The sequence below is a fragment of the Monodelphis domestica genome, chromosome 2 (genome assembly GCF_027887165.1).
Source record: "Monodelphis domestica isolate mMonDom1 chromosome 2, mMonDom1.pri, whole genome shotgun sequence".
NCBI classification, from domain to species: Eukaryota; Metazoa; Chordata; class Mammalia; order Didelphimorphia; family Didelphidae; genus Monodelphis; species Monodelphis domestica.
Window position 1 is genome coordinate 238,823,264 of NC_077228.1, and position 26,440 is coordinate 238,849,703.

The window sequence follows — 26,440 nt, forward strand, 5'->3', positions numbered from 1 at the left end:
TGGAGAGGGAGCGAGATGAAAGAGACCCGGGGAGCGGAAAAAGGCGGAGCTTAAGACAGTCAAATCTCCCGCCGGTCCTTCGCTCGGTCGGAATTGGGTCCGGCGATGGCGCGAGAGCTTCTTATTGGCAGCTGAACTCAGGATAAAGTCAGGCGGCGCGGGAACCTTAGCGCTTCGAGAGCAGCTGAACTGACGTAGGTGAACTACTTCTCTGAACGCTCTGGACTCAGGATGAGCTGCATTAACCTGCCCACCGTACTACCCGGCTCCCCCAGCAAAGTCCGGGGGCAAATCCAGGTGAAGGTGGCCAGGGGAGGGTTCAACGGAACCAGCTGTGGTTCCAGGTGCTAGACTCAGGGGAAAAAGACATTGTGCGGACAGAAGTGATCACCTTGGACTGCTGCCCTGTGTCCAAAGGCCTAATGAAATTTCTTCTTTTTTTTTTGGCAGGTGATCCTGGGGCCTATGTTCTCCGGGAAAAGGTAATCTCAGAACGGGAGGGACATGAGACGGTGAATTGGGACAGCAAGCCTTTGGGTAAACTGGCCAATGAATACTTAATAAGCTTTAAAGACAGAAATGAAAGAAATAGTTGCTGCCTCCAAAGAGGGAAACAATTTTGTATACCTTTGTAATTGCATACGTGTATTTGCATTAGCAAAATTAATGCTAGGTAAATTGAGGGGAGAAGCATTAACAGCTGTGTTCATGGGAAAAGGCCTGTAGGAGCTGACATTTGAATTTAGTTTTTAAGGAAACTGGAGTATTTATTATATGTGAATGTAAGGAGGAGAGCATTGCTGGTAGGGGAGGATATAGCCTGTGTTCAGAGAAAGGATTGTAATGTTTTGTGGGAGGAACAGCAAGAAGTCTGATAAGGGAAGGAGAATAAAATACTAAGCTTGGAAGGGCAAATTGGAGCCACACTCACTCACAAATGAATGAAAAAAAAAACCATTATATACCAAGTTATGACGGGGATACAAAGACTAAAGCTTGTAGCCCCTGCTCTCTCTTTGTTCACATAATTGGGGGAGAAAACATAAAGGGTTTTAAATGCTGAAGAGTTTAAATGATTGTATTTGATCTAGAGGCAACTGAAGTTTATTGAGCAGATTAGTTAGAGACCCTCAGAGATGCAGAAACTCCTTTCACCTTGACTCTTACACGTGGTGTGGGACCTTGTATTTAATGCTCTTACCCTATGGAACAGACATCTGAAAAAGCTCTGACAGCCAATCTCTTCTTAGTAACTTGTTTTCTTTCCTTTTTCCTGATCTAGGTTCTACAAAAGAAGAGGTTATTGTTATTTAGTAAGGTCTGACTCTGTTACCCCATCTGGGGTTTTCTTGATAAAGATACTGTGGAGTATCTTTATCATCTGCCATTTCCTTTCCAGCTCATTTTACAGACAGGAAACTGAGGCAAACAGAGCTAAGTGACTTGCCCAAGTTAAAAGTGACTTTTAACTCAGATCTTCCTGACTCCAGACCTGGCTATATGACTAGACTGTGTCACCTTCCTGCCTTTCCTTTGCCAAGGCCAATCCTTCTACTTATTCTTTTCATCCTATTCTTGGCCTTCTCTGAAAGCTGGTTTCTTCAGTTAAGTTATTCTCCCTTGGATCTCTCCATTCTTTTCTTATCTACTGATCCCTTCTTGGTTTTCAATGTACATGCCCACATCTCCACTTTTCTTTAAAAACATACCCCTCTACTTCTCACTTTCATTCCCTCAAGCTATAACTCTTCTCACTTTTACTGATTCTACCAAATCAGTAAAAAATCAGAGAGCACTGGCCTCAGAATAAGAGGACTTGAGTTTTAGACCTGACTGTGCCACTAAATTTGCTTGATTCTAGGGGCCTATCATTTAATGAGCCTGACCTTAGCATGTTCCTCTGTAAAAACAAGATAATTTTACCCATCTAATCTATCAGTTTTATTGTGAGACAAAAATGGCACAAATAGGAGAAAGTGTTCTGAAGAGTGCAGAATACCAAGTCAAACACAAGCTATTTATTAGAGTCGACTCTCTTTGTGTTCTCTTTGATTTTACTCTGAATTTCTGGATCCTGAGTTAAATTTTGAGGAAAAGGCCAATCATTACCTTACATGGTACCATGGCACCATTTATCTTCTGTATTAAAGCTGGAGAGAAAGGGGGAGGAAAGAAAGGTGTAAAAAGGACATCCTTTCATTAGCCATTCAAAAATTTAAAAATATTAAAATGAAGAAACGTAAGGAAAGATTTAGATTCCAACCACCTGAATTCCCTGGGGCAGGTAGCATTTATTTGAGTTTCAGCTCAGGGAAAATGACTTCTCACTTGACTATTTCATTCCCTCAAGCTGGCTTCCATACCCTACTGGTACTAAAACTAATTTCATTTTGTGTCTGTTATTAAATCTGGTGGCTATTTCTCACAATTGCCTACTTAATCTCTGCAGTTTTTTACATGGACTACCTTATCCCCTCTCCTCCTTCCTGGGCATGCTTTCCTCCCATGGCACCACTCTCTTGGCTTTCCTTCAACTAATGCGACTGTTTCTTTAAGTCTCCTTTACCTGGGTCATCACCTATCTTTTCCATTCCTGAAAATAAGTTTATTATAGAACCTGCCTTGCACCCTCTTCACTTTTCTCCCCTCATCCTTGACTCTTCTCTCTCCTTTTACACTCTTCCTTCATCTAGTCAATTTCCAAGTCTTCTCTATTCTGCCTTCATGAGATCCATTCTCTTCTTTCCACTCACTGCTGTTATCCTAATTCAGGCTCCCCCCTCCCCCCTTCACCTAGACTCTTGTAATAGCAATTGGTCCCTATTTCTTTTCTGTTGTTTTCCATATAATTTCCAAAATAATCTTCCTAAGAGATGGTCCATTCATGTCATTATCTAACTCAAAAAAATCATTATTTATTATTGTCACTGTGGCAAGATACTTTTAGTCTGTCATTACTACATGATCTACTCTGACCTACATTTCCAGACTCATTTCATATCATTTCCTTTGATGTGCTCTACATTCCAGTTAAACTGGATTTACTAGCTGTTCCCTAAACTCAACAGTCCATCGACCATCTCCTTGCTTTTGCACTCCATATGTGGAATGTGCACAGTCCTCACATCTGCATCTTAGAATCTTGTTTTTCTTTCAAAGCTTAATTCAAATGGCATTTTCCTGATAAGTCAATTTGTTGATGCTCCTCTTCAAATTATCTTATGCTCACTTATTTACACATTATAGATTATAAATTCCTTTGGTGACTACTATATGAGTGGATTAACACTGACAAGGAGAACCACTCCTCATCAGGAGCAGAGGTGTTTCACTTGTGTGATGTAAATGCCTTAATGTTTTATTTCATTGGGTTCCAGTCTCATATAATGTGCTCAGCTTAGATTGTGCAATTCCCTGGATTCCCTGGGAAGGGTAAGAGAGTACACATTCTGTGTTTTGGGCTATTTAGTGCTGACTATTATACCTTTTTCCCTGTTCTGGGGGACCATTTTGACTTTTGTAGCACCGAGCTCATGCGTAGAGTCCGACGATTCCAGATCGCCCAGTACAAGTGCCTCGTGATCAAGTATGCCAAAGACACTCGGTACAGCAAAAATTTCTCCACACATGACCGGTCAGTTCCTTCCTCCAAATTTCATTCTGGTTCCCTGGTTAGAGTTTAGGTCTATATGAGAGAGAGAGAGGGAGAGAGAGGAAGAGAGAGAGAGAGGGAGAGGGAGAGCTAGAGCGCACACGAAAGTCCTATGATTTTCTGCTTTGATGTTAAGGTCAAATCCCAAGGCCCCAGGGATTATATAGATTCCCAGATTGTCCTAGAATGTTTATTCATCAAATGTGCTTGGGATAAGTACTTAGTTTTATGATTGTGACAGGATTAGCTTAGGTGGATCCCAGAGTGCCCTGGCATTGGTTTTCTTTTTTGTTCCTTTTGACATCAGGGAACCATGATGTCAAACTTAAGCTTGGGGCAGGACAAAATTTCATTAACCAGCCAGTTACCTTAGGGTAGTGATAGTGAACCTTTTAGAACTTTTTAGGGACTCATGCTTGTTCTGCAAGTCCCCCCTCCCCTGCATTTTGGGGTGGGGCCAGGCTCCCAGGGGGTCAAGCCTAGGGAAGCCACCTCCTCCTGCCATGAGATCCACCCCTGAATCCAGTCTCACCTTCCTATTGGGCTGTGACACAAGTAGGAGTGGGGGTAGAGGGAGCTGGGGTCACCTCCCAGACTGGCAGCTGGTGAGGGGGAAGGAAGGAAGAAAAGTGGAGATCTTTTAGGGGGTGTGGCTGGGCCTAGGCCCAGCCAGGGTGGGTGGTAGGAGAGGAGACCTCCCCTCCCACCCCTCTGCAGCCTCTAGCCCCAGACAGGAGAGGGAAAAAAGGAGGGGAGTGACATGAGCTCAGGGGAGGGACTAAGTGCAGAGGGGTGGGGAGGCATGGTGAAGAGGGGTAAGGGAGCAACTCTGCCAGGGACTGCTCTGAAGACCTGCCCACAGAGAGGTCTCTGCATGTTATAGGTTTGCCATCACAGCCTTAGGGGATGAACCCAAGGGTTCATGATGAAACCTGGGGTGAAGTCTACACTGGCTATACTTTCTATATATTTCTATATGTTAATATGATTCAGTTTGCAACTATATAATTTAGTCTTAGAGACTTGGAACTGCCTGCTACTCAGAGTTTAACTGACTTGCCTTGACTGTGGTCATATAGCTAGAGTTAGAGGTAGAATTTTAACTTGGGTCTTTGACTCTCAAACCTAGCTCTATCCAGTAAGCTTTCATGTGTCTTTTGTATAACCCTGAATTCAAGACTGGATAACCTTCTAGCAGCCAACCGTACTTGATTCCCCAATTTGGAAGCCTTTGGGTTCTGTTTTTGGGGGAGGAGAGTGGTGTAGTTCAAGATTCTGGGGCTATGTAGAGTTACCATCATCTTTTGCTTGTCCCTTGAGAGGACTCCATGGTTAAAGACTGATGCTATCAGAGGTCAATGTTTTGGGATTCTTTTCACCTATGGCTTATGTTTTTGTTTGTTGGGTTATATAGGGAGAAAGGGGTATTAAAATGTAATACTTCTATTGGTTTTTAGAAGATGAGATACTTTTAAAGTTTAAGAACAGAACTATGTATCATATAAGATTTGTTTTGTTATGAAATGATTGTGTTTAGTTTTCACAAAATAGACTTTGTATATTAATGACAGTCTATATGTCATTCTTACTTTCCTTTTTTTTTACTTTTTCATTTCAAACTCTTATTAATCTGGGTATGACAATAGAAATAGCTATGTAAAATGAAGTAATATTATTGGGCCAGTAACCTCCATTCAAGTCTTCTATTATAAGTTATCTTTTTTTATAGCTTTTTTAATAGCTGCCATCCCCAACCACCCCTTATCACATAATTAATGCTATCAGTTCTCTCAGTTAATGGGCCATCCCTTTAATCACTAAAGTTTAATGATATACAACCAGGCATTTTAGTCACTATTAAATAGTTCTCCACAGAATTACTTGACCCATGTATCTATGAGCCACTTAAGTCATCAGGATAATACATTGAAGTAGGACAAACCCTGAAGGTTATAGAGCCACAATTTTTCAAATGCCCCATGACTGTTATGTTCTAATCTAAGCTATTCCTTTTGTAAAAATTAACGTTAAATCTCAATAATAAAAACATTATATTTTAGAAGATTTATTAATGATCATTAAAAATAAAGGAATAAAAGGGATACAAAATAAAACCAACCACTTGCCCATGGCTAATAAGCCTATTCAAAATCCCTGCAATTACCACCACCATCCTTGCTATCAAGCCAAAGAGAGAGAAAGTAGGACTGTCCATTCAATTTATTTCTTGTCTACAGGAAGTATGAAATGACAGGAAGTCAGTGGGCTCCAGATTTTCAATTATGCACTTTCCTGATTATTTTTTGTCCCTATTCTCTACCCACTGACTTCCTGAATCCATTTTCAGTCAGTATTTGATTTTAATAGTACTGGCAGCCAGTGCTCTCCTAAAATCTTCAGTTGAACTTTCTGAGTGATAAAAGATTTTGAGCTAAGATTAATTAGACACATCTGTATGAATCACATTCAAACCTGATTCAGTGTCTTTTTGGCCACAGCTTCAACTATTAACTTTTTCTTATGTGAGGAAAACTTCAGATAGTGTGGCTTGATTACTCAAATCTTATCTCTCCCAAAACAAAAAATATAAGACCAAAGAAAATAAATATTAGAACATCAACATTTTAGTTATTTTTCTTATGAAAACAAAGATGAATCTTAGAATGGGCATTTCGTCATTTTTTTTTCTCCTCTCAGTTCAAAGTATTCACATCTGTTAATGGTCTTTAATCTCTTAATCTTTCAGACATGCAGGCTCAATACATTCAAATATCAATAAAATCTTCCATGATGGTTGTGATTTTTGAAATGTATAACTTAATGATGTAGTTAGTTATAGTGATAGGACTCCAATATGGAGTCACTTACGCTAAGTGGTTCTAATACCATAAATATGTAAGCAATGACAGTCTCTACTTTTTTCCATTGTTAGGATTCATTCTGATCCTATTTCAAACATGTAAATGATCTCAACTCCTAAATGGAAGAGGTTCAGGCCAGCAACATTGGTTATATACCTAGGATCCCTGTATAGATTTGGATCCTAGGTCCAATTTTCAGTTGAGGTTAAGAAACAAAACTGTTATCAATAAGCAACCCCAGAGAATTTCCTTACCACAGTTGGGTCTGATTTGAATCTCATATTAGGCACTGATAACCTGTTCTTAACCAAGTCCATCTTTAAGGTATAAAACTTCTGCTCAGACCCTCTGAGTGTGTGTTCCGATGCAGATTTTGCCACTGTAAATGTCCCCTTCACATCCGTGACAGGTCCTGTAGCACTTGTTTAGGTTGCTAAGTTTTGTGTGGGCTCTTTATTTTTGTCAGTTAATAAAGGTCTTGTAGTAGCTTTCCAAAATGCCAATTTTTTGTCAATCTTCAAACCTGGATCTTTGTTCTAACCTGATCCATGAGGCTTTTCCCCCTTCTCCTCTCCCCCTTTCCCTAGCCCTGCTCGAAAATAGGCCTTATTTGATTGTCATAACCACCTTGCTTCCTTGTAGCACCTTTTACCCTGAGCACATTGGGAGCCCCTGCCCTTTTTGTATAGCATCATTTTGTGAGGATGATGCTTGCTTACCTTCTTACTGTACATTTTATGGGTTTTGAGGATGTGGCATCAGCCCAATGACAGAAAAACAGTCATAAAATAAAAATATAATGAGCCTAGGACCTTATAGGACAGTGATGGCAGACCTATGGCAGAGTTACCAAAAATGACATGCAGTGCACTTTCTGTGGGCACTTGGCCACCCTCTCTCCCTCTCTTCCCAGCCCTCACTCCTGGAATTCATTACTCGAAAGGCAGAGGGACTTGGGTAGAGCTGCTCTCCTCTCCATCTCCACTGAGCCTGATGACATTTTTTTCACATCCTCTGCTCAGCAGCCCAATGGGAGTACACAGAGGGTAAGGTGGGTGGCTCATAAGTGGCAGAGCTGGAGGGGAGCAGAGTACTCAGGCCACTGCCCTTCCCCTCTCTACACTTGCTGAGGACATTCCTCACTTCTTCCACTCCTCCATCCAGCAGCCCAGTGGGAGTACTTTCTCCCTCCCTTGTGTGGGGTAAGGGGGGGAGGACACAACATGTGGGGGGGCACAGCATTTACTTGGGGGAGGGGGAGGCTAGGGCTTGGCACTCCATCTTTAAAAGGTTCGCTATCACTGTCATAGTAGAGACCAGAATTTTAAAGCATGCCCTCTATCCTGAGTCAGCCTCTTCAGCTTGCCATATTATCTTTTGTTCATTTTATCTTTTTAAATTTAATTTTTCATAATGAAATATCTTTTTTTCACCCATTCATTTTAAATGGAAAATTATGGAGTATTTCTGAGTATTCCCTCCCAAAATTCACTCCTTTTTCATCCAGATTAAAAATCAAATTTTTTTTTCTTTTCAGAGTCAGTAAATAATCCTTTCCAGAAAAAAAGGAGTGAAGGGGGCAGCTGGGTAGCTCAGTGTGTTGAGAGCCAGGCCTAAATATGGGAGGTCCTAGGTCCAAATCTGACCTCAGACACTTCCCAGCTGTGTGACCCTGGGTAAGTCACTTAACCCCCATTTCCTAGCCCTTAGCACTCTTCTGCCTTGGAGCCAATACACAGTATTGACTCCAAGACAGAAGGTAAGGGTTTAAAAAAAAAGGAGTGAAATCTCCAACTTCATTCAGTACAACTCTTGTGCCATGGATTTTTTTTTCCAAATCAAACAAGCAGCATTTATTAAACATCTATTCTATCCAATGTACTTTATTATAACATGGGGAAATGGTGGTCGTAGTGGGGAATCAGAGTCCCTGCCCTTTATGGATCTACATTCTATTGGGAGAGACCACATGTACACATAAAATATATATTCAAGGGGGGAGCAGCTGGGTAGCTCAGTGGATTGAGAGCCAAGCCTAGAGATGGGAGGTCCTAGGTTCAAATCTGGCCTCAGACACTTCTTAACTATGTGACCCTGGGCAAGTCATTTAACCCCCATTGCCTAGCCCTTAGCACTCTTCTGCCTATATATTCAAGTTATTTTTGAAGGAGGTCCAGGTTGCTGGAGAAAAAGACCTAATGACAGGTGGTAATAAAATTAATCCTTGAAGGAAGAAGTGATTCTAAGATGTGGGAGTGAAGAGGAAGTAAATTCTAGTCATGCAAGACAGTCTGGGCAAAGGCCTGGAAACTGAAAATGTGATGTGTGAAGAACAGCAAAAAGACCAGTTTGGCTAAAATATAGAAATAATGAATGAGTCTTATGTAATAAGCCTGGAAATATCAACTACAACTATGTTGTAAATAGCTATAAATATCCAACAGAGGCATGTGCATTTTATTTTAGAGGCAATAGGGAACCACTAGAGCAGTGATGGTGAACCTTTTAGAGACCAAGTGCTACCACCACCCCCACCTTACTCCAGATGGGTCAGAAAAAAGGAGGGGAGTGACCCAAGTGCTCCACTTAGGGGAGGGAATAAGTGCTTCCATTGGGCTGGTAGGGGCAGGGAGGCATGGTGGAGAGGGGGAAGGGAGCAGTTTCACTTGAGTCCCTCTGCCTTTCTAGTCACTAACTCTTGTGGATGATGGCACATGTGCCCAAAGAGAGGTCTCTGTGTGCTATCTTTGGCAAATGTGCCATTGGTTTGTCATCATGGCAATAGAGCTTTTTGTGGGGTTGGGGTTGGGGATCAGGAAGTAAGGTGATTACACTTATACTCCAGGAATGTTCATTCAGCAGGTGTGTGGAGGATGAATTGGAAAAGGGAATGCCTAGAACTAAAGAAAAACCAATTAGGATACTATGGCTATAATCCAGACTAGAGGGAATGGATTTGGATTTAAATGGTGACTGGGTGAGTGATTAGAGAGAGGTTGATATGGATCTAGACATAGCAGTAAAGTTCTTTGATTTAATCTACCAGGATAGATAAATGGGTATCACCACTAGTATCTACTCTGCTGTTTTTTTTTTTAGCACTAGTCTGGGAAAAAAAGGCATCCCCCAACTTCTAGATCAAAAGTCAATGAGAAATGCTTAAGCGAACAACATAGTTTGTGCATTTTTAAAGCCAAACTATACAAACGGGCTTTTTTTTTACCCTTACTATAAGGGTTGTATTTTACTGCTCAACTCTTACCTTCCATCTTAGAATCAATACTTATGATTCCAAGGCAGAAGAGTGGTAAGGGCTAGGCAATGAGGGTTAAGTGACTTGCCCCTAGCTAGGAAGTGTCTGAGGTAAAAATTGAACCCAGGACCTCCCATCTCTAGACCTGGGTCTCAATCCACTGAGCACCTAGCTGTAATGCATCCCCCCCCCTTTTTTTTTTTTACATTTCAATAATGAGTTCAGTAGCACTGATTTCCTTTGTAATCCTGGGTGTTTGATTTATGCATTTTAAAACATTATTTCTAGAGAAGAGGTCCAACCAGAGATTTTACCAGACTGCCAAAGAGATCCATGACACAAAAAAAGTTAAGAGCCCCTGATTTAGTCTAAAGGCTCAGAAAGGGGACATGATTTGCTCAGGATCTTATCTATTCTCCAACCTGATCTCCTGATTCAGGTATTTCATGTTTCCTTAGTATAGAAATTATCATCTGAAATAGTTTTTTTATTACATAGATTTTTTTTTTAAATGGGGGGATATAAACACTCAAGAGGACTGAGAGCTGCAGGCCCAGGGACGGGAAGTCCTGGGTTCAAATCTGGCCTCAGATACTTCCTAGTTGTGTAACTGAGCAAGTCACTTAACTTCCATTGTCTAGTCCTTATTACTCTTCTGCCTTGGAACCCATACCCAGTATTGATTCCAAGATGGAAGGTAAGGGTTAAAAAAAATTTCATCACAACATTCCTTTTTTGTTGAGAACTCTTTTCCCTTTCTACCTCTTTCCACCCCCACCCTACTCCTAACCCTTCGTATCTATCCAAGCACAAAGGTGAGCTATTGGTATAGTATAGGTTTGATTTATAGAACACTTTGACTCTAAATCAAGTTCTTTGAACTTGCTTTTTAAAAAAAATTTATTGTCATGCAAAACACATTTCCATGTTAGTCATTGTTACAAGAGCACACTCACATAATCAAAACCCCAAAATAAATCATAAATACATTGATGTGAAAGATAATTCCAACAGTTCTTTCTCTGGAGGTGGACAGCATTCCCTGCCCTAAATCTTTCAGGATTGTCTCAGATCATTGCTTTGCTGAGAGTGGCCAAGTTTTCATAAATAATCGTATAATAGTTAAAAATAAAAAGGGGCCAGGCCAGAGTTTTAAGCATTTATTAATGAGAGAGAGAAATTTAACCTTACTAATTTGAGGTAAGATCTGGTCCCAGATTTCAGTCCAGCATAGTCCCTTCCAAGCTGACTGCTGATTGCCAAGCACCAGCCAGCCCAGGGACCCAGTCTCTTCAAGAGTGGAAGTAAAGAGGCCTTCCTTCTCCTTCTCCTTCTCCTTCTCGTGCTTGCCTTATAAATCCCCCAGGCTCTTTTCTCCACGACAACATTGCATGTTGACACTCAGGCTGACACCAGGAGATATCAGGCCAACCAGGTCATTAGATATGACATTACTCTTCAATATCCACCAATGGGGTACCATGTCAGGATGTGGAGGTATTTTTCCTCGCATGCAATATTGCTTTACTATATACAACATTCTGCTTTATTTTGCTCTGCATCAGTTCAGGTAGTTCTTTCTAGCTTTTTTTCTGAAATCATTTTGCTTATCATTTCTTATAGTACAATAGTATTTCATCATCAGCATGTACCACAATTTGTTCAGCCATTCCCTAACCAATGGACATCCCCTCAATTGCCAATTCTTTGCCACTACAAAAAGAGCTGCTATAAATCTTTTTTACAAGTAGATCCTCTCCCCTTTTTAATCATCTCTTTGGGATGTAGACCTGGTAGCATTATAGTATCAAAAGGTATGCACAGTTCTATAGCCCTTTGGGTATATGAACTTTTAAAAAGTATATATCTTGATAATTCACTTCAATATGATTGACCTCCTTTGTTCTACATATTATGTGCACCTAAAAAGCATTATTCTGAGAAAAGCTGTTTCATCAAACTGACACAGAAACATGACACAGAAAGTTAAGTAGGTTCAATGCTGAGCACTTGCTTTCATGTAATAAACAGGTGTCTAATCAGTAGAAGCCTTAGGTGGGAGCAAGATTTTTTTTCCCAACCCAATGCACCTTATTTATAAGTCTTTATTTTTGTACACAAAGTGACTGATATTGTTAAATACCTTTCCAATATACTCTGAAGATCTTTATTTTCTCTCTCGGTTTTAAACAAGTCATTTAATAGCTAACTCAACTCTATAGATACACTTAAAGCACATTACTCAAATTGCTAGATAGAAGTCATATGTAATGGAAAGAACACATTTGAGGTCAGAAGGCTTGAGTCCCCACTTCTAATAATATGTGTGTATGTTCCACCCCTAATTCCCATGTTCTTTTTTTGAGAATGAAAGCCCCATATCTGTTGTCAGTTGCCAAAAGCCTTCACTTCAATTCTCTCTGGCTCTTCTTTGCAGTAAAATTATTATGATTTTCTCTATTTATGTCTTATGCCCCAATTCATTATTCTACTCCTTTTACTGATGAAAGTATTAAATCTTCTCCTAAAGACTACTTTGGCTGCAGCCAACTTTATTATGTTGTCTCATTTGGCCTGTTGTCATCAGCTTTAATAAAATTATGTATTGGTTCTATGATTTACTATCCTTTATCATTAAATTATTTAGTTTCTAGTTCATTTTCATTTCTTCAGGAGACCTTTATTGATTTATTAAATATAATTTTTAGTGTGTTGTGGCTGATAAAAATGTATTTAATGTTTTTGTGTTTCTGCATGTATAAGGTTTTGATGTCCTAATACTGGGGCCAATTATTGTAAAAGTCTTATGCATAGCTAAAAATATGTATATTCCTTCCTAATTCCAATCAATAATTGTCAGATCTATCATATCTAATTATTCTAAAATTCTATTTAGGCCCTTGATTTATCTGTGATTTGAAGGTCCCTTGCTATTGTAATTTTTCTGTCTCTTTTCCCCTATAATTCATTTGACTTTCCTTTAAAGTATTTGGTGCTATGCCATTCATTTCATATGTTTATTGATTTTAATTCATTTAGTATTGATGCTAATTAATTGTTTATGGTATCTTTCAGTCAAATGTAGTTTTCCTGTTTATCTAAGTTTATTTATACTATTCCTTCATCTGAGATCATGATTGCTACCCCTGCAGGAACACTATGGAAGCACTGCCAGCCTGCTTGCTTCGGGATGTGGCGCAGAATGCCCTGGCTGTGACTGTCATTGGTATTGATGAGGGACAGTTTGTAAGTTTATTCCTGGAACTTCTTTCTATTGTCCTACAAACTTTTCCCTCATTATTGGAAATCCAGATAAGCTAACAGTTGAGATTAGTGGGAGGGAAGGAAGAAGGAAATGGCTTGGTGAAGCTTTGTAGAAAGTAGAACCCTAAGCATTTCCTAATTTATTGAATATTTATTGTAAGTCTTTCCTTCATTTATTTACTAAAACTGTCAGCCACTCAACAACACTAGTTTCCTAATTTAATTATAAAAGCCATTCCTGACTTCAGCAGATGGGAATTCTTTCAATTTCACCTTTGTTGGTACCTTAAGAGCTTTGTATTTTGCAAAAAATTACCTGGTCCTAAAAGGATATTTTACTGTCCTTCTGTCCTATCTCAGTAAGTAGAAGAGATGAAAGTAAACTCTAACCAGTATCTACTCATGAATCAACAAACATCAATTAGTTGATTGACTAAGCACGGACTATGTGCAAGGGCACTATACTAGGCACAAAATAGTTCTCCCTCATTACTAGGACCTGATTCTTCTTGCTAACAATCTTTGGCCTAATTATTGAAAATTACTTAAAGTTTCTTTTCTTTCTTTTTTTAAACTCTTCTGTCCTAGAATCAGTAAGTATTGGTTCCAAGGCAGAAAAATGGTAAGGACTAGGCAATTGGATTAAGTGACTTGTCCCGGGTCACAAAGCTAGGAAAGGTCTGAGGTCAAATTTGAACCCAGGATCTTCCACCTCTAGGCTTGGCTTTCAATCCACTGAACCACCTAGCTACCCCTTTGAATGATCTTTCAGTCTTTCCTCAGTACCCACAATTGATATCCTGGTGTCTAATGCAATGGATACATGAGGAAGGAAGTAACACTTTGTATAGCAAACTCTGTGCTTGAACCTGTCTGCTTACTCATAAAAATTTCAGTAAGGGAAAGAACTGAATTTCTTTTGTTAACTGGCCCTGCAAATGATCCTGGGCCTCAAAGAAATCAAGTGGTAGGCAAATCATTAGTTTTTATTTGGTGTTGACCAAGTTCATCTCTAGGGATAATTGTGGAAAAGGTAAAGTTCTCCATTTGGAGTTTAGGAAGTTGAGGTTGAATTCGAGCTGATCTAATTAGTACTCATGTCTTTGGTATTTACCTCCCATTGTCCTCCTCTTTAAAATATGGGAGTTGGGTTAAATGAACTTTAAGGTCTCCAATTCTAAATCTAAACAAGGAACTCCAGGAGTTAAAGGACATTCTAGAATAGATAGTGTTAGCCAAGAGGTCAGTAAAGAGCTATGAGCAGAAACCAGAGTAGAAAAGGAATTTGTTATCAAGTGTATATTACCTATAGCAAAATGGGCAAGGCCCAAACCCTGGGAATGAGGGGAGGGGGGCAGAATCTGACAAGGAGAAGGATATAGAAGGTTACCAAAGTAGAACAATAAAACCCAAGGAAGGAGTCCTGCATCGGGAGGTCAAAAGCCAACAGAAAGTGGGAGGCCAGAGGAAGAGTTGGAGGTGAGGTCTCCATCAAAGGCATTTGATACCAAGGGCCCTTGGTAGCTGTTGTAATCTTGCTCCTTCTGGTCTTTATGGCCAGAACTTGTATATCCATCCATCTTTACTTTTCTGACTTAGGGGAATGAGCCATGATTTGTTGTGAAAAATATTTATGGTTTTAATGGAGTTAGTAATGTTTAAGACCTCCATTCATTTTAGTAATAACTGTTTCTGGGGTAGATATTCTGGGTATGAAGTTATGTGGATTCCAGCTATAGAGAATAACTAACACTGGCTAAAATTTAGTCAAATATCAATTGCTAGAGAGGCAGCTTGACTTCTTGAATAAATAGCCATAGAATCAGAAAGACTTGGATTCAAGTCCAACCTCTATGTGAGTTTAGAGGCATTTAACAACTGTCCTGGAGCAACTCTTGTTTAAGCTTATATACATTGAGAAACAGTTGTTTAGTAGCAGGTAGCATGTCTGTTTTAAAAGAGGATATTTTCTTTAGGTATTCCTCACATTAACAAAATCAAAGGTCTGAATTTAAAAAATGGATTCCTGATACTTGAGCCCCTTATATAAATTATGATGGAGGGGCCACAGGATGCATTGCATTGTCTTCTTCAACCTCTTCTGTTGATTAATTGGGCCTGATCAATTCTAGCCCTAGAAGGAACTTCAATTTAATAATTACCTAATTAATCTCTTGTCTCTCTTTATAAATGAGGAAATCAAGGTTCAAAGAGTTAGTTAAGGGCCTTGCTTAATGTCACACAAGTAGTTAAGGAGAAAAACAGGTGATAAGATCTGAGGTCTTCTGACTAGAATCAAAGGACCCACTGTAGCTTGTCTCCAGACTTTTTTTCCCTACCCTTCTTTCTCCATCCCCTTCCCTCTTCAACTACCTTGAGACTCCTTTTTTTTCTTCCCCTCTCCATTTCTTTTCTTCCCTTGTTTTTCCTTTTCCTCTTCCATGATTTTTAGATAGTTTAAAATCTTTCTTAAATCAATAAAGTCTACGTTTGCCAAACCAACAAAGTAATTATGCACTTTAAAAAAAAACTCTTACCTTCAGTCTTAAAATCGATAGTGTGTATTGGTTCTAAGGCAGAAAAGCAGTAAAGGCTAGGCAATGGAGGTTAAGTCCTTACCCAGGGTAAGGACTAGCTAGGAAGTGTGTGTGAGACTAGATCTGAACTCAGGATCCTCCCATCTATAGACCTGGCTCTCTATTCACTAAGCCACCTAGCTTACCCGGATTATGTAAGATCTGATTTACCCAAATTCAGTTTGTAAAAGAGGTGTTTTTGCTGCATCTACAGAGAGGCACATATATCAATAAAGCATAATGTACATTTATGAAGAGTTGATCATCTTGGTAATTGGTTGCTACAAAGAGAACACATACTGTGTTTTTGTGAGAGAAATGCTTAAGAGACCCTGCAGTCTAAAGGCAGCAGGTGGTTCAATAGATTGAGAGCCAGGGTTCCTAGGAGACACAATGGAGAGAAATTTGCTTCTAACACCAAGCTGTACTGTCTTTTGTGCTTGGAGCAGAACAAAAATTAGCTTCTGCACTGTCTGTGTAGAGACAACATGCTTACATACAGAGGCTCACAGTGTTTGATGTAATTTTACAAATGTATAGGGTACATATGGTTAGGAAGGAAAAGGAGGTAGGAATTAATATGTATATTCTCCTTCCAGGGAGAGGGGAAAGTCTGAAGAACATGAATTGTAGTATTAAGTGTTTTTTCTTCCTCCTTTGCTCATCAACATTTCCCTTCAAAAGCATCAAAGAAGAGCCATGGGAAGCTTGCCTCCTTGGCACAGGAGCTCACCACCTCTCCATTTCTCTCTTTCTCTCATGGGGTGTTTTTAGTTCCCAGATATTGTGGAATTCAGTGAGACCATGGCAAATGCTGGGAAGACAATAATTGTAGCTGCACTAGATGGGACCTTTCAGAGGAAGGTAAGATTCCTAGCTATGATCTCCAGATAAGGACTTAAATGCTTGGGAAATGCAAAGAAAGTAATCTGCTGTTATTTTTTAAATTTATTTTTACCCTTCTGCCTTAAAACCAAGACTAAGTATCAATTATAAGGCAGAAAAGCAGTAAGGGGAGGCGTCTGAGGTTGTGATTTGCCCAGGGTCACAAAGCTAGGAAGTGTCTAAGGCCAGATTTGAACCCATAGCCTCCTGACTCCATGACTAGTGCTCTATCCATTGTGCTACCTAGCTTAGCTGCCCCTCTTCTTATTTTTTAAATTAAAGTTTTATTGATAATTTTTTTCCACATCAGTCATTTCTGTAAAGATTTCTCCCTCACTTCCCAATCAACCAGTTAGCCTTCTCTTATTACAAAGCAGTTCAGCCGAACCAACCAACAAAGCCTGGTGTTATGCATGGTATTCTACATCCGTAGTCCCCTACCTCTCCAAGAAAAAAGGGAGGTACCTCCCAGGCCAAAACTTGTCATTATGACTACACAGTATTAATTTAGCTTTTTAAAAACTGAATCATCATTACAGCTTCAACTATGTCAACTAGCTTGTGACTAACTAACTAAGCAAGAGGCCATCACTGTAACAAACCTCATTTCTTCCTAGTTCCCTCTTGTTTGCATGGTATTTGTAAGCAAACTAAAATGTACCTGCTGCAAGTTAAAAAATATTTTACTTAGCCTGTTGTTTCAAGGAGATAGAAGAAAGAGATGGCTTTGAAGCAGTTGAAGTATGATCACAGCAAACTGTCATGATTCAAAGTACTTCAGCCAAAGGATGTTGTATGTTTTGATGTTATTTTTAAATACCATCATTTATTTGTGTGGGATCACAGGCATTTGGGAATATCCTAAACTTGGTGCCACTGGCAGAGAGTGTGGTGAAACTAACAGCAGTGTGCATGGAGTGCTTCCGGGAAGCTGCTTATACCAAGAGACTGGGGATTGAGAAAGAGGTAATCTCTCATTTAAGCCCTTCCTCAGACTTTTTGCTGGAATGTGGCCACACTGGGTTAATTAACTTCCTGGAATGATCTGTATTGTGGAAAGCCTCTTTAACAGAGATCACATTTCTGTCTTCCCTGTTGCTAGGTTGAGGTGATCGGTGGTGCTGACAAATATCACTCTGTGTGTCGACTCTGCTATTTCAAGAAAGTCTCAGGACAATCTACTGGGCTGGAGAACAAAGAGAACTGCCCCCAGAGTGGGAAGCCAGGAGATACCACAAGCTGTCGGAAACTCTTTCCTAGTCAACAGATTCTACAATGTAGTTCAAGCAACTGAGGCAATAGGGTTGTACCTGGGTCTGGCTTTGACCTAGGGAGATAAATTCAAGGAGGGAGAGGGAGAGGGAGAGGGAGAGAGAAAGTAAAAGTTACTTGGACCTTGTTATTATCTCCCCTATATCCCTCAGAAAAAGACCCCAGGAATTGGGGGAAGAGGAAAGAAGAGTGCTTTATATCTTGGAAAAAAAACCCTTTTGAACCCAAGACTTATACAACTTGATTCCACCCTTCCCATTCTTTGGTCTACAAGAATTGCTAGTAAAATACCTCACTTTCCTTCAGCCTGTGTTTCTAAGTAAAATCTTTGTTATTCCCCTGAGTTGCCTCAGCACAGTAAGAGTTATGCTTATGCAGGCAGCTAATTCAGAGCATTACGGGTTTTTCTGATTCCTCTGGCTTGAGTAATGACATAATTCTAGGACAGAGGACATTAACTTCTCCATCTGTGGTATCTATCTTGACTTTCTGTTCTTGTTGAAAACTCATATGCCATAAATTTTTGCTTTTTCTTAATTCTACCAACACAAACTTTTTCCTTGCCCTGCCTTGGGGAGTGGGGGTGGGGGTGCTATAAAAGCACCAGCTGGCTTCCAGCAGCTCCTCCAAACCTAGGAGCTTTAATTTCCTAAGAATATGAGTCAGAAGGCAGACTGTGGCCCTTGCCTGGGCTCTGGTTAGCTTGATATGTCTCAACTTAAAATGATGGTCTTTTTGGATGGGGGTGTGGGGGGGGAGTAATTGAGGTGGTTGGAAAGTTATACTATAAAAGATGAGGAAAAATGAAACTGGCCTTTAGATACTGTTCTGTCTAGCCTTCTGGGTTTTTCCTTTGGTATGAGGGAGTCATGGCCTTCCCCTCCCACAATGGGATAAAATTGGTTTCTAGAATGAGCTGGGGGGTGGGGGATTTCTTCTCCCAACCATTCTCACTTCTCATTAATACTATAGCACCTCCTTCTGAGAGACTTACTGACTTTATTTTGTTGAGAGAATTCCTCGGCACTGGTCATTTAAGAGCCTAACGGGACCAAGATCTATGAAGCCAGATTCTGTTTGTGGAACATATTTGCTGTTTATCAGGAAGAGAGCACAACAGCCTGCTTACCCTAAGAAAACAGTGTTAGCACTAATGACCTATTAAAGCAGAGCAAAGAATATAGACTTCATATGGGTGAGAAGAAAATATCAGGCTATTTGGGCTTTGAATCTATCATAGCCATCCATTCATTCAACAGACATTAAGATATGGTCTTCATCTTCAATGAATTTATCAATTTATCTCCATTGAGATAAAATATGGATACAAATAAGTGAAGAAGCACAATGTAATAAGTGAATAAAGTATAAAGGAGAAAAAAAGCCTTTCCTTTTTTGAATGGGACACTAGGCTAAGAAGTTTGGACTTTAGTTTTCAATGGGAAACCACTGAAAGTGTTTGACAGGGAAGTGACAAAACCAAAACCGCACAAGGAAAATTAATGTGGCAATGATACATGTTGAGGATGAATTTGAGAATGTAGAAATTCAGGAGCAATTAAAAGTATTAAAAGTTAGTACAGGTGAAGTAATGAGGGACTGAAATGGGATGGCAGAAGTTAGAAATGTGAGTGAAAAAATTTTGAGGTAGAATAAGCAACATTTAGTAACTAGTGAGGAGGAAGAATTAGATTGGTGGTGAATTGGACTGATGGGGAAGACTGGTACCATTAATAGTGAAAAGGCAGAAGTGACCATGGGCAGGAACATCCGAAGAAATATACAGGACATATATGTCCTTTATATATGTATATATATAAATATAAAGGAAATATATAAAATTCAGAGCCTAGGCTTTGAAATTGAACAATAGTGATTTTGGAATTGTTTGAGGATTATTGATAATTGATTTGAGATGGATGAAGCTGGCAAATGAATGTAAAGAAAAGACTTGGAGAAACAAATTTAAAGGGCAACAGTGAAAAGAAACAAATCGGAAAGCAGAATTTTAAAACTACCCTACTCGGGCCATACCTTAGAAGATCTGATTTAGCTATTTCCTGATTAGTAACAATGGAGATACTTGGGTTAACAGAATCAAGTCTTGGGAACTATACATTTCTCCACCCTTATTAGTTTAACAAGATCAGGAATGCCTGCATCATACTCAAAGATATGATTATCTGAGGAAATGGCCTTCAGCAGACATGTGCAGAAAAAATCAGACAGACCCCTGGGCTGTTCTAAGTCAAGCTAAACTATCATTGGTACAGATGAGACACAGAAAAGTGACCTAAAACCGTCTATATAAGGCACATCATTTGCTCTCTCTCTTTCCCTGGAGAGGCAACTTGCTGGCAGAGTGCTAAGTGTTCCGACATCTTGGAGTGGTGGCAGTTATTTGTCTGGGTTTGGTGGTGAGTTTGCCCTTGAGCTGATTCAGGTTCAGGCATCTTGGCTAAAAAGGCTAAGCCCTTTTGGAGTTCAGGTTGATTCCTTCACATTCCAAAATCTTACTTTCTAGATCTCCTAATCTCCCCCCCTTCCCCCCCCCACACTAGCCAGGTGGGAGAAATCCTACTCTTTTTTTTCCTTCTTAATCTCCACCATATCAATTAAATCACCATAAATTTCCAGCTGACTTGGGTATTTTATTATTTGGAATTTTCCCCGGTGACCAATTAAATTTTAGATTTTTAAGTCACAACGCTAAAATTATCCTTTACATTGGAACATCAAAGAGGTGTAGTAATGAGCCAGGAGGTGTCACTGGGGTTCCTCCAACTTTAACTCAAGTTCCTCATTTCCATCTAAGTACTCTGATCCAGTAGTCTTGCTGTTCCTTGCACACAAAACTGCCCTCCCATGTCTGTTTTCATTAGCTGTCCCTAATGTCTAAGAATTCTTTCCCCATTTCTGCCTCCCACTCCACTTAGCTTCCTTCAAGTCCCAGTTAAAGTCTCCCTTTTGAAAAAAGTCTTTCTTAATCTTAGTCCCTCTTGAGACTACCTTCTATTTTATCCTGGATACAATTATGCTTATATAGCATTATTTGTATGTTGTTTCCATTCGATTGTGTAAGTTGTTTTGCTTCTTCAGATCTCCATCACTTAATGTAATGCCTGGCAAATAAAAGACTTGATGCTACCTGACTGACACACCCTCTCCCCCATTTGCAAGAGCCTCAGCTCTAGTGAAGGAATACAGCACAGGAAAACTGTCAGATTTATAAATTGGACAATGTTGCTACATTTAAGATGCTGAGTACAAGAAGAGGAATGAGACCTCAGGCAGAAAACCAAACAAACTAATTGAAAGGAGAAATAATAAAGGAGATTACTTCAAGGACTAAGAAAGCTGTTGAGTTTCCATTTCAATTTAGTTCAAAACAAATAGTAGAAATCCACCACCCAAATTATATCCTTTCCCTTTCTACCAGTAACCATAGACCATAATAACAATGCCAAAAGGAGAAATATACACCTATGTAAAAAATACACACACGTAAATGTATTATACACAATATATCTTTATTCCATTTCCAACCAATAACAAAATGCAAAATCTGGATGTTCTTTTCTGATGGCTTTTTAATACATTCAGAACCATCCAGGGGCTACAAGGTAGACATGCCTTCTTGCCCTGTCTCACATTTCATACTTTTAACAATGGCAGAATATTTTTACAAAGCAGATTAGGCAAAACCATTCCCAGCTACAAAAGGATTTCTGTAGAAGGCCTAGGCAGTGTTGCCCCTGCTGTCACCAACCCCCAAGTAGACCCCAGCACCAAGACGGATATGGATTGGCAATCTTAGAACACAAAACCAGCAGAAAATACAGCAGTAACCACAAAGGGCTCAGGGCTAGATACCTGGGTGGTCCCCACTTTGTCCTTAAGAGTGGGAAGAAAGCAGGGATCAAGAGAATAATCCCAGATAAAAGGGTTATAGACCTGAGAGCAAAGGAGTGTGTATGTGCTGAGATCAAAGTGGGGAGCTCACTACACATCAGAGCCCACCAGCAACAGAAGGAACAAGCATAAAGGCACACAAACACCCTGTACACACACATTCACACAAGCACCACAGAATGTCTCAGCAGGACTGAATGATTCCTGGCAGAGAACTCAAAACAACCACTGCTAGAACCACCAAAATCACCATGAATTTTGTTCCCCTGAGACGAAGGGGAAGATACAAGGCACTGTAAATTGCACTGTTGGGATTATCCCAATTCTATAGCTGTCCCAGGTAAAGGAAAAAGCAGTGAAAAAACACTAATATCCAAAACTGTTTTAAAAATGCTGTCCAAAGGCAGATTTTTCAATCCCTCCTGAAGGGAATGAAGCAGTACCTTAAATTATATGGCAGGTTTGAAAATGCATGGGGTATAAGTAGGAGGTAGCTAATGACAACATGGAGAGTATTCAAAGGCTCCCTCTCCCCCAAGGTGAAGACTAAGTCAATCCCACACCTCCCTTTGCCCCCACTGGCTTTTACATGCTGCCTTAATTCAACTTTAGTACACAGGTGGTGGCTGATAGCCCTCAGTGGTCTCTGCATTCTGGGTGAAGGGTGGTTGCTGGTAATTGTCTCCAGCAACTCCTGGGTAGGAGGCATAGGGGGTGGCAGGATCAGGAGTGGGATCAATGTAGTTCTGGATGAAGTCATCTACCCCAGCTTTGTATCTCTGGTAGGCAAGGGCAGCCAGCAAGCCCTAGAGAAAGAGTGGCTTGTCAGGGTTTGGGTGGATGGAAAGGCTTAAAGAAAAGAAGGGGAGGGAGAGGGGAAAAGATATCTAGGGGTTCCCCCCCAATTTTCCTACATTAAAAATGAAGAAAAGTTTGGGTTGGAAATCTGAGTAGACTCCTGACTCCAACCCTCCATTTGCCAAAACTCATACCTCTAGCATCACCCACCACAGGATCATGGTCCCAGATCCTCACATACCCAGGAGAAGATGGAGAAGAAGCTGAAGGAGATTGCTGCCCGAGCTGAGTCAGCCCCCACCAACACGGCCTTGGGACTGGTGGCTGCCCATTGGTTGGTGAGAAAACAAAATCCAACAAACCAGAGGAAGGTCCAGAAAGCTGGGGAGAAAATAGAATGGGGAAGAGCCAGCTTCCCATAATAGTCACCCACCCCCTCAAGTAAGAAAGTGCTGCTGGGAATTACCAAAGAATATGGTATCTCTTTCCCCATCCCTACCCCGGGAGTTACTAGATGAAAGAGGGAAAAGACGTGGTCCCCTTCCCCAAAAGCCCATTGGGAAAGTTACCTGAGAAGACCATGTCAGCAATGACCAAGTACTTGCGGTCAGTGGCATTGCTAATCTGGGGAAAATAGACATCAACCACGAAGAAGAAGACAGAAGCCAGGAAGGCAAGCACCCCGATGGCTGTGCCATATCGGCAGGCATCCTCATTGCCGTTAAAGATACAGTGGAGCTCAGTTGATTCGGGTCTATTAACGTAGCCTTCACCAATGATGCAGGAGAACACAATCACAGCAAATAACTAATGAAGAGAAGGAGTACCTGATGAAGCTGGGAAGCCATATCGATACTTTCAGGATGAGGATCCCCATAAGCTACAGAATTTTGAAATGAGTTGAGACCTGGGGAAGGCTGATGTGGGCCCAGATGATACCCCTGGCTCTTCCTCTTTCTGAATATCTTATTTTGTGTGATTTTATTTCATTTCATGACTTCTATGTACTCTATGATAATGTGATTACTTTATGGTTTTAATGGGGAGGAAGGGAAAAAATCAACTCTTTATGGCATTACTGCACATACATTTGTATTTCAGCTAAACAGGACAAGTGGCTGCTCTCTGAACCTTATACTTGTATAGGCCATTTCCCTATGCCTAGAATATATTCCAACTCCATATCTTTGCCTATCAGAATATTTCTTTTCCTTCAAGACACCACTTTTACCACCTTCCCAATATCCTTTAAACTGAAAATTTTCTGTCTCTCCTCAAATATCCCTAGAGCATTGTTTGTCCTATCACTCTCTACTTTATATTAGATTTATGTGTATACCTTATTATTCCTGTCATCATACCATATCTCACCCCCTACAGTGGAATGTCATTCTTTGAGTCCAGGAACTATGTAATACTTCATCTCTGCATCCTCACTGTTTAATAAATGTCCATTAATGAACACCACACTCATGTAAAGGGTAGAATTCTGCTAGGGATATGTGCCTAGGAATATTTTCCAGAAAGAATAGCTAAATTGTTTAGACCACAATGGTCTAGTCCCCTAAGATGGAGATTGTTCAGCCTAGTTTTCAAAGGTTTCTGCTCTTGTTTATTCTTTCTGTAAGCACTGATATAAATGTTGCCACCAAATAAAGGGGCATTACACAATACAGGCCACATGATTCAGTGTTGCCAGCTTTCCAGTGAAGATGAACTGCTACACTAACACTATTCATGAAAGCCATGGGGGGGGGGGGGTAAGGTGGGAGTGAGAAAGACAGTTGAGTTGCCAGACTGAAGCTTATAAACCTCAGAATAAGTATTCTCCAAGTATACTTATAGGCCCTGATTAATCTACCTAGTTAATGATTTCACAGAAGGAGCACACATTTGTCCTAACTGTGAATCTAAAAAGAGGGTCCCAAAGGACTGTATTTCTGAGGAAATCTATTTCAGGCTAGGGAATCCCCTACAACTAGCACTCCTAGCCCTAGGTCAAGGGTTTGATCTGCCCCTAAAACAATGCTGCCTCAGGGACTAGCCTCCACTCTTCTAATCATTAGAGAACTCTCATGTAAAATAGAACCCAACAGTTTTCTGGTAAATCAAACCATAACTTTAAAGCTAAAACAAGAATCTACAAATCTGTGGGGGGAGGGGAAAGTGTAGTGCAGTTCCTCATCCCCTGGCACTACCAAGCCTCCACCCTAACCATCACCTTCCCCTTGAGCAGACTACAGGGCAATCTGTAGTCATATAGGAGAGGAACATCAGCAAGAGACATACTAGGCAGTGCTGGGGTGCCAGTCAGTATCAGTAGGCATTGTCCAGACATCTTTGATGCCCTCTTGTCACCCTGATTCAAGGAATTCATTTCAAGTACTAGTCACATTGTCTTCCCCCAGTGAACCCAAGGTTTTCTAAACATTCAGCGGCAGATTTTTCCCTAACCGATTCTACATAATGTAAGTAGCAGTAGATTCAGATTTGGGCTGGATTAGAAGCAACACTGGTCAAACTAGTGACCTGGTATCATAGGGCTCTGCCCAGCCTGTTTTACAGAAGCTAACCCACCTGGGGTAGGGGCTCAAACGCTCCTTGGTGTGGGCTGGGGTCACTCTTTTCAGGCCACACTTTCTCATTCCTATTTTTTAAAAGTCTCGTACTCATAAATCCCCAACCCCAGAGTGATAGGGCAGACAGCCTGCCACCTGCCCCATAGTTCCTCCCAGGCCCCTCCCACTGCCAGCAGGGCGGCTGGGGCCTGCCTCGGTTTTACTGAAAGTTTGCCCTGCAGCTGAGCCACCCGGTTATGCCAGTCCCGGAAGAGACGGCCCAAGCGGGGCGGGGGTGGGGGTAGGGGTAGATGGGTTTGGCTGGCCGCTTGCCGCGGCCCGGGGGCAGAGGGCCAGGAGTGCTTGGGCAGGCTCGGCAGGCAGGGACTGGGGCCCAGAGCACGCAGGAAGCGGAGACGCCCCCGCCTGCCACCTGCTGTATTCCGGAAGGACCTGCCCGCCCCCGCCCCGCGGGCCTGGGGCGCGTCTCCACTGTTGCCTCGGGACCTCGGGGCGCTCACCATGCACACAGCCCGAACGATGACCTGAGGCTGCTTCAGGAATCGCTCTAGGTCGAAACTGCCGCCGGCCTTGGCCGCCCCGTAGGCCCCGCTGTCCATTTTGACGTTGACGTCGTCGCCTTCGCCACCGCCTGTGGAACGCAAACTGGAGGCTCCCGGCACCGAGGGTGACACCGGGAGCTCCATGCCCCGCCCTCCACGCGCCTGGGGCGGGGCCAGCTCCCTGCCTGGGAGTCCTCGGCCAATGGGCGCAGGGCCCGCGGTCCGCGCGCCACCTGCTCGAGGGAAGAGGCGGGGTCTTGGGCAGGGATTCCAGGGCTCCGGCTTCCCAAGGTCAGCCCCAAATGGGCCAAACCATTCAACTCTGGTTTACTGGCTTTACTGATTAACCTCCATCAACATTGAAGTTTTTTCCTAGACCAACCCCTCCACCCCACGACGAGATCAGAATTTCCAAGAGGAAGGAAGGGACCTGGACGCTCAACTAGTCCAAGAATCCCCTCTAAAACTTGCCTACGTAGTCAGTCCAGTGATTGAAGACCTGGGAAGGGGAACTCCAGAAGCAGCCCACTTCTCCTCTCCATATCTTTGGTCTTTAGAAAGTCCCTTGTCCCCAAATAAAATGTTCTCTTCGTAATTGCCTCCCGGAGTTTTAGGTGCTTCCTCTCGGGACCAAGGAAAGACCGAATTTAATCCTTCTTTGACGTGAGAGCCTTTCAAATACTTGATGGCAGCTGTCGTCCCCCACAAATCTTTTCTCCCAATTAACCCCGCTACCGCCCCCTCCCCCCCCCAATTCCTTAAACTGATCCTCATGTAACTTGACCACAAAGTCCTTCATTCTGGACAGTACCCTCTGCACAATCTCCACTTTGCCTTCACCAATGT

The 26,440-nt window shown here is 41.4% G+C and overlaps 2 protein-coding genes across 3 annotated transcripts; one reads left to right on the forward strand and one right to left on the reverse strand.

Moving 5' to 3' along the window:
- Positions 1–57: 57 nt before the first annotated feature.
- On the forward strand, positions 58–18,068 carry TK1 (thymidine kinase 1). 2 transcript variants are annotated; one of them, XM_001371158.5, is made up of 7 exons: positions 58–297; positions 451–482; positions 3,524–3,634; positions 12,919–13,012; positions 16,381–16,470; positions 17,338–17,457; positions 17,594–18,068. In XM_001371158.5, the coding sequence occupies exons 1-7, from the start codon at positions 232–234 to the stop codon at positions 17,783–17,785; spliced, it is 705 nt and encodes a 234-aa protein (XP_001371195.1). In that variant the 5' UTR covers positions 58–231; the 3' UTR covers positions 17,786–18,068. The 2 variants fall into 2 exon arrangements, with proteins under 2 accessions (XP_001371195.1, XP_007483002.1); XM_007482940.3 differs by lacking the exon at positions 58–297 and having other exon boundaries at positions 475–537.
- Positions 18,069–21,272: 3,204 nt separating this feature from the next.
- SYNGR2 (synaptogyrin 2) lies at positions 21,273–26,021 on the reverse strand. Its single transcript, XM_001371182.5, has 4 exons — positions 25,553–26,021; positions 23,043–23,280; positions 22,715–22,854; positions 21,273–22,481 (listed from the first exon to the last, which is right to left on the reverse strand). The coding sequence occupies exons 1-4, from the start codon at positions 25,736–25,738 to the stop codon at positions 22,284–22,286; spliced, it is 762 nt and encodes a 253-aa protein (XP_001371219.2). The 5' UTR covers positions 25,739–26,021; the 3' UTR covers positions 21,273–22,283.
- Positions 26,022–26,440: the final 419 nt, after the last annotated feature.

Excerpts from the sequence above, each read along its gene's own strand:
- TK1 (XM_001371158.5), top strand. The coding sequence starts at position 232 with ATGAGCTGCATTAACCTGCCCACCGTACTACCCGGCTCCCCCAGCAAA. Across the intron at positions 298-450 it reads AAGTCCGGGGGCAAATCCAG|GTGATCCTGGGGCCTATGTT; the intron begins GTGAAGGTGGCC and ends TTTTTTTGGCAG. Across the intron at positions 17,458-17,593 it reads GACTGGGGATTGAGAAAGAG|GTTGAGGTGATCGGTGGTGC; the intron begins GTAATCTCTCAT and ends CCCTGTTGCTAG.
- SYNGR2 (XM_001371182.5), bottom strand. The coding sequence starts at position 25,738 with ATGGAGCTCCCGGTGTCACCCTCGGTGCCGGGAGCCTCCAGTTTGCGT. Across the intron at positions 23,281-25,552 it reads TCGTTCGGGCTGTGTGCATG|TTATTTGCTGTGATTGTGTT; the intron begins GTGAGCGCCCCG and ends TCTCTTCATTAG. Across the intron at positions 22,855-23,042 it reads TGCTGACATGGTCTTCTCAG|CTTTCTGGACCTTCCTCTGG; the intron begins GTAACTTTCCCA and ends TTTTCTCCCCAG.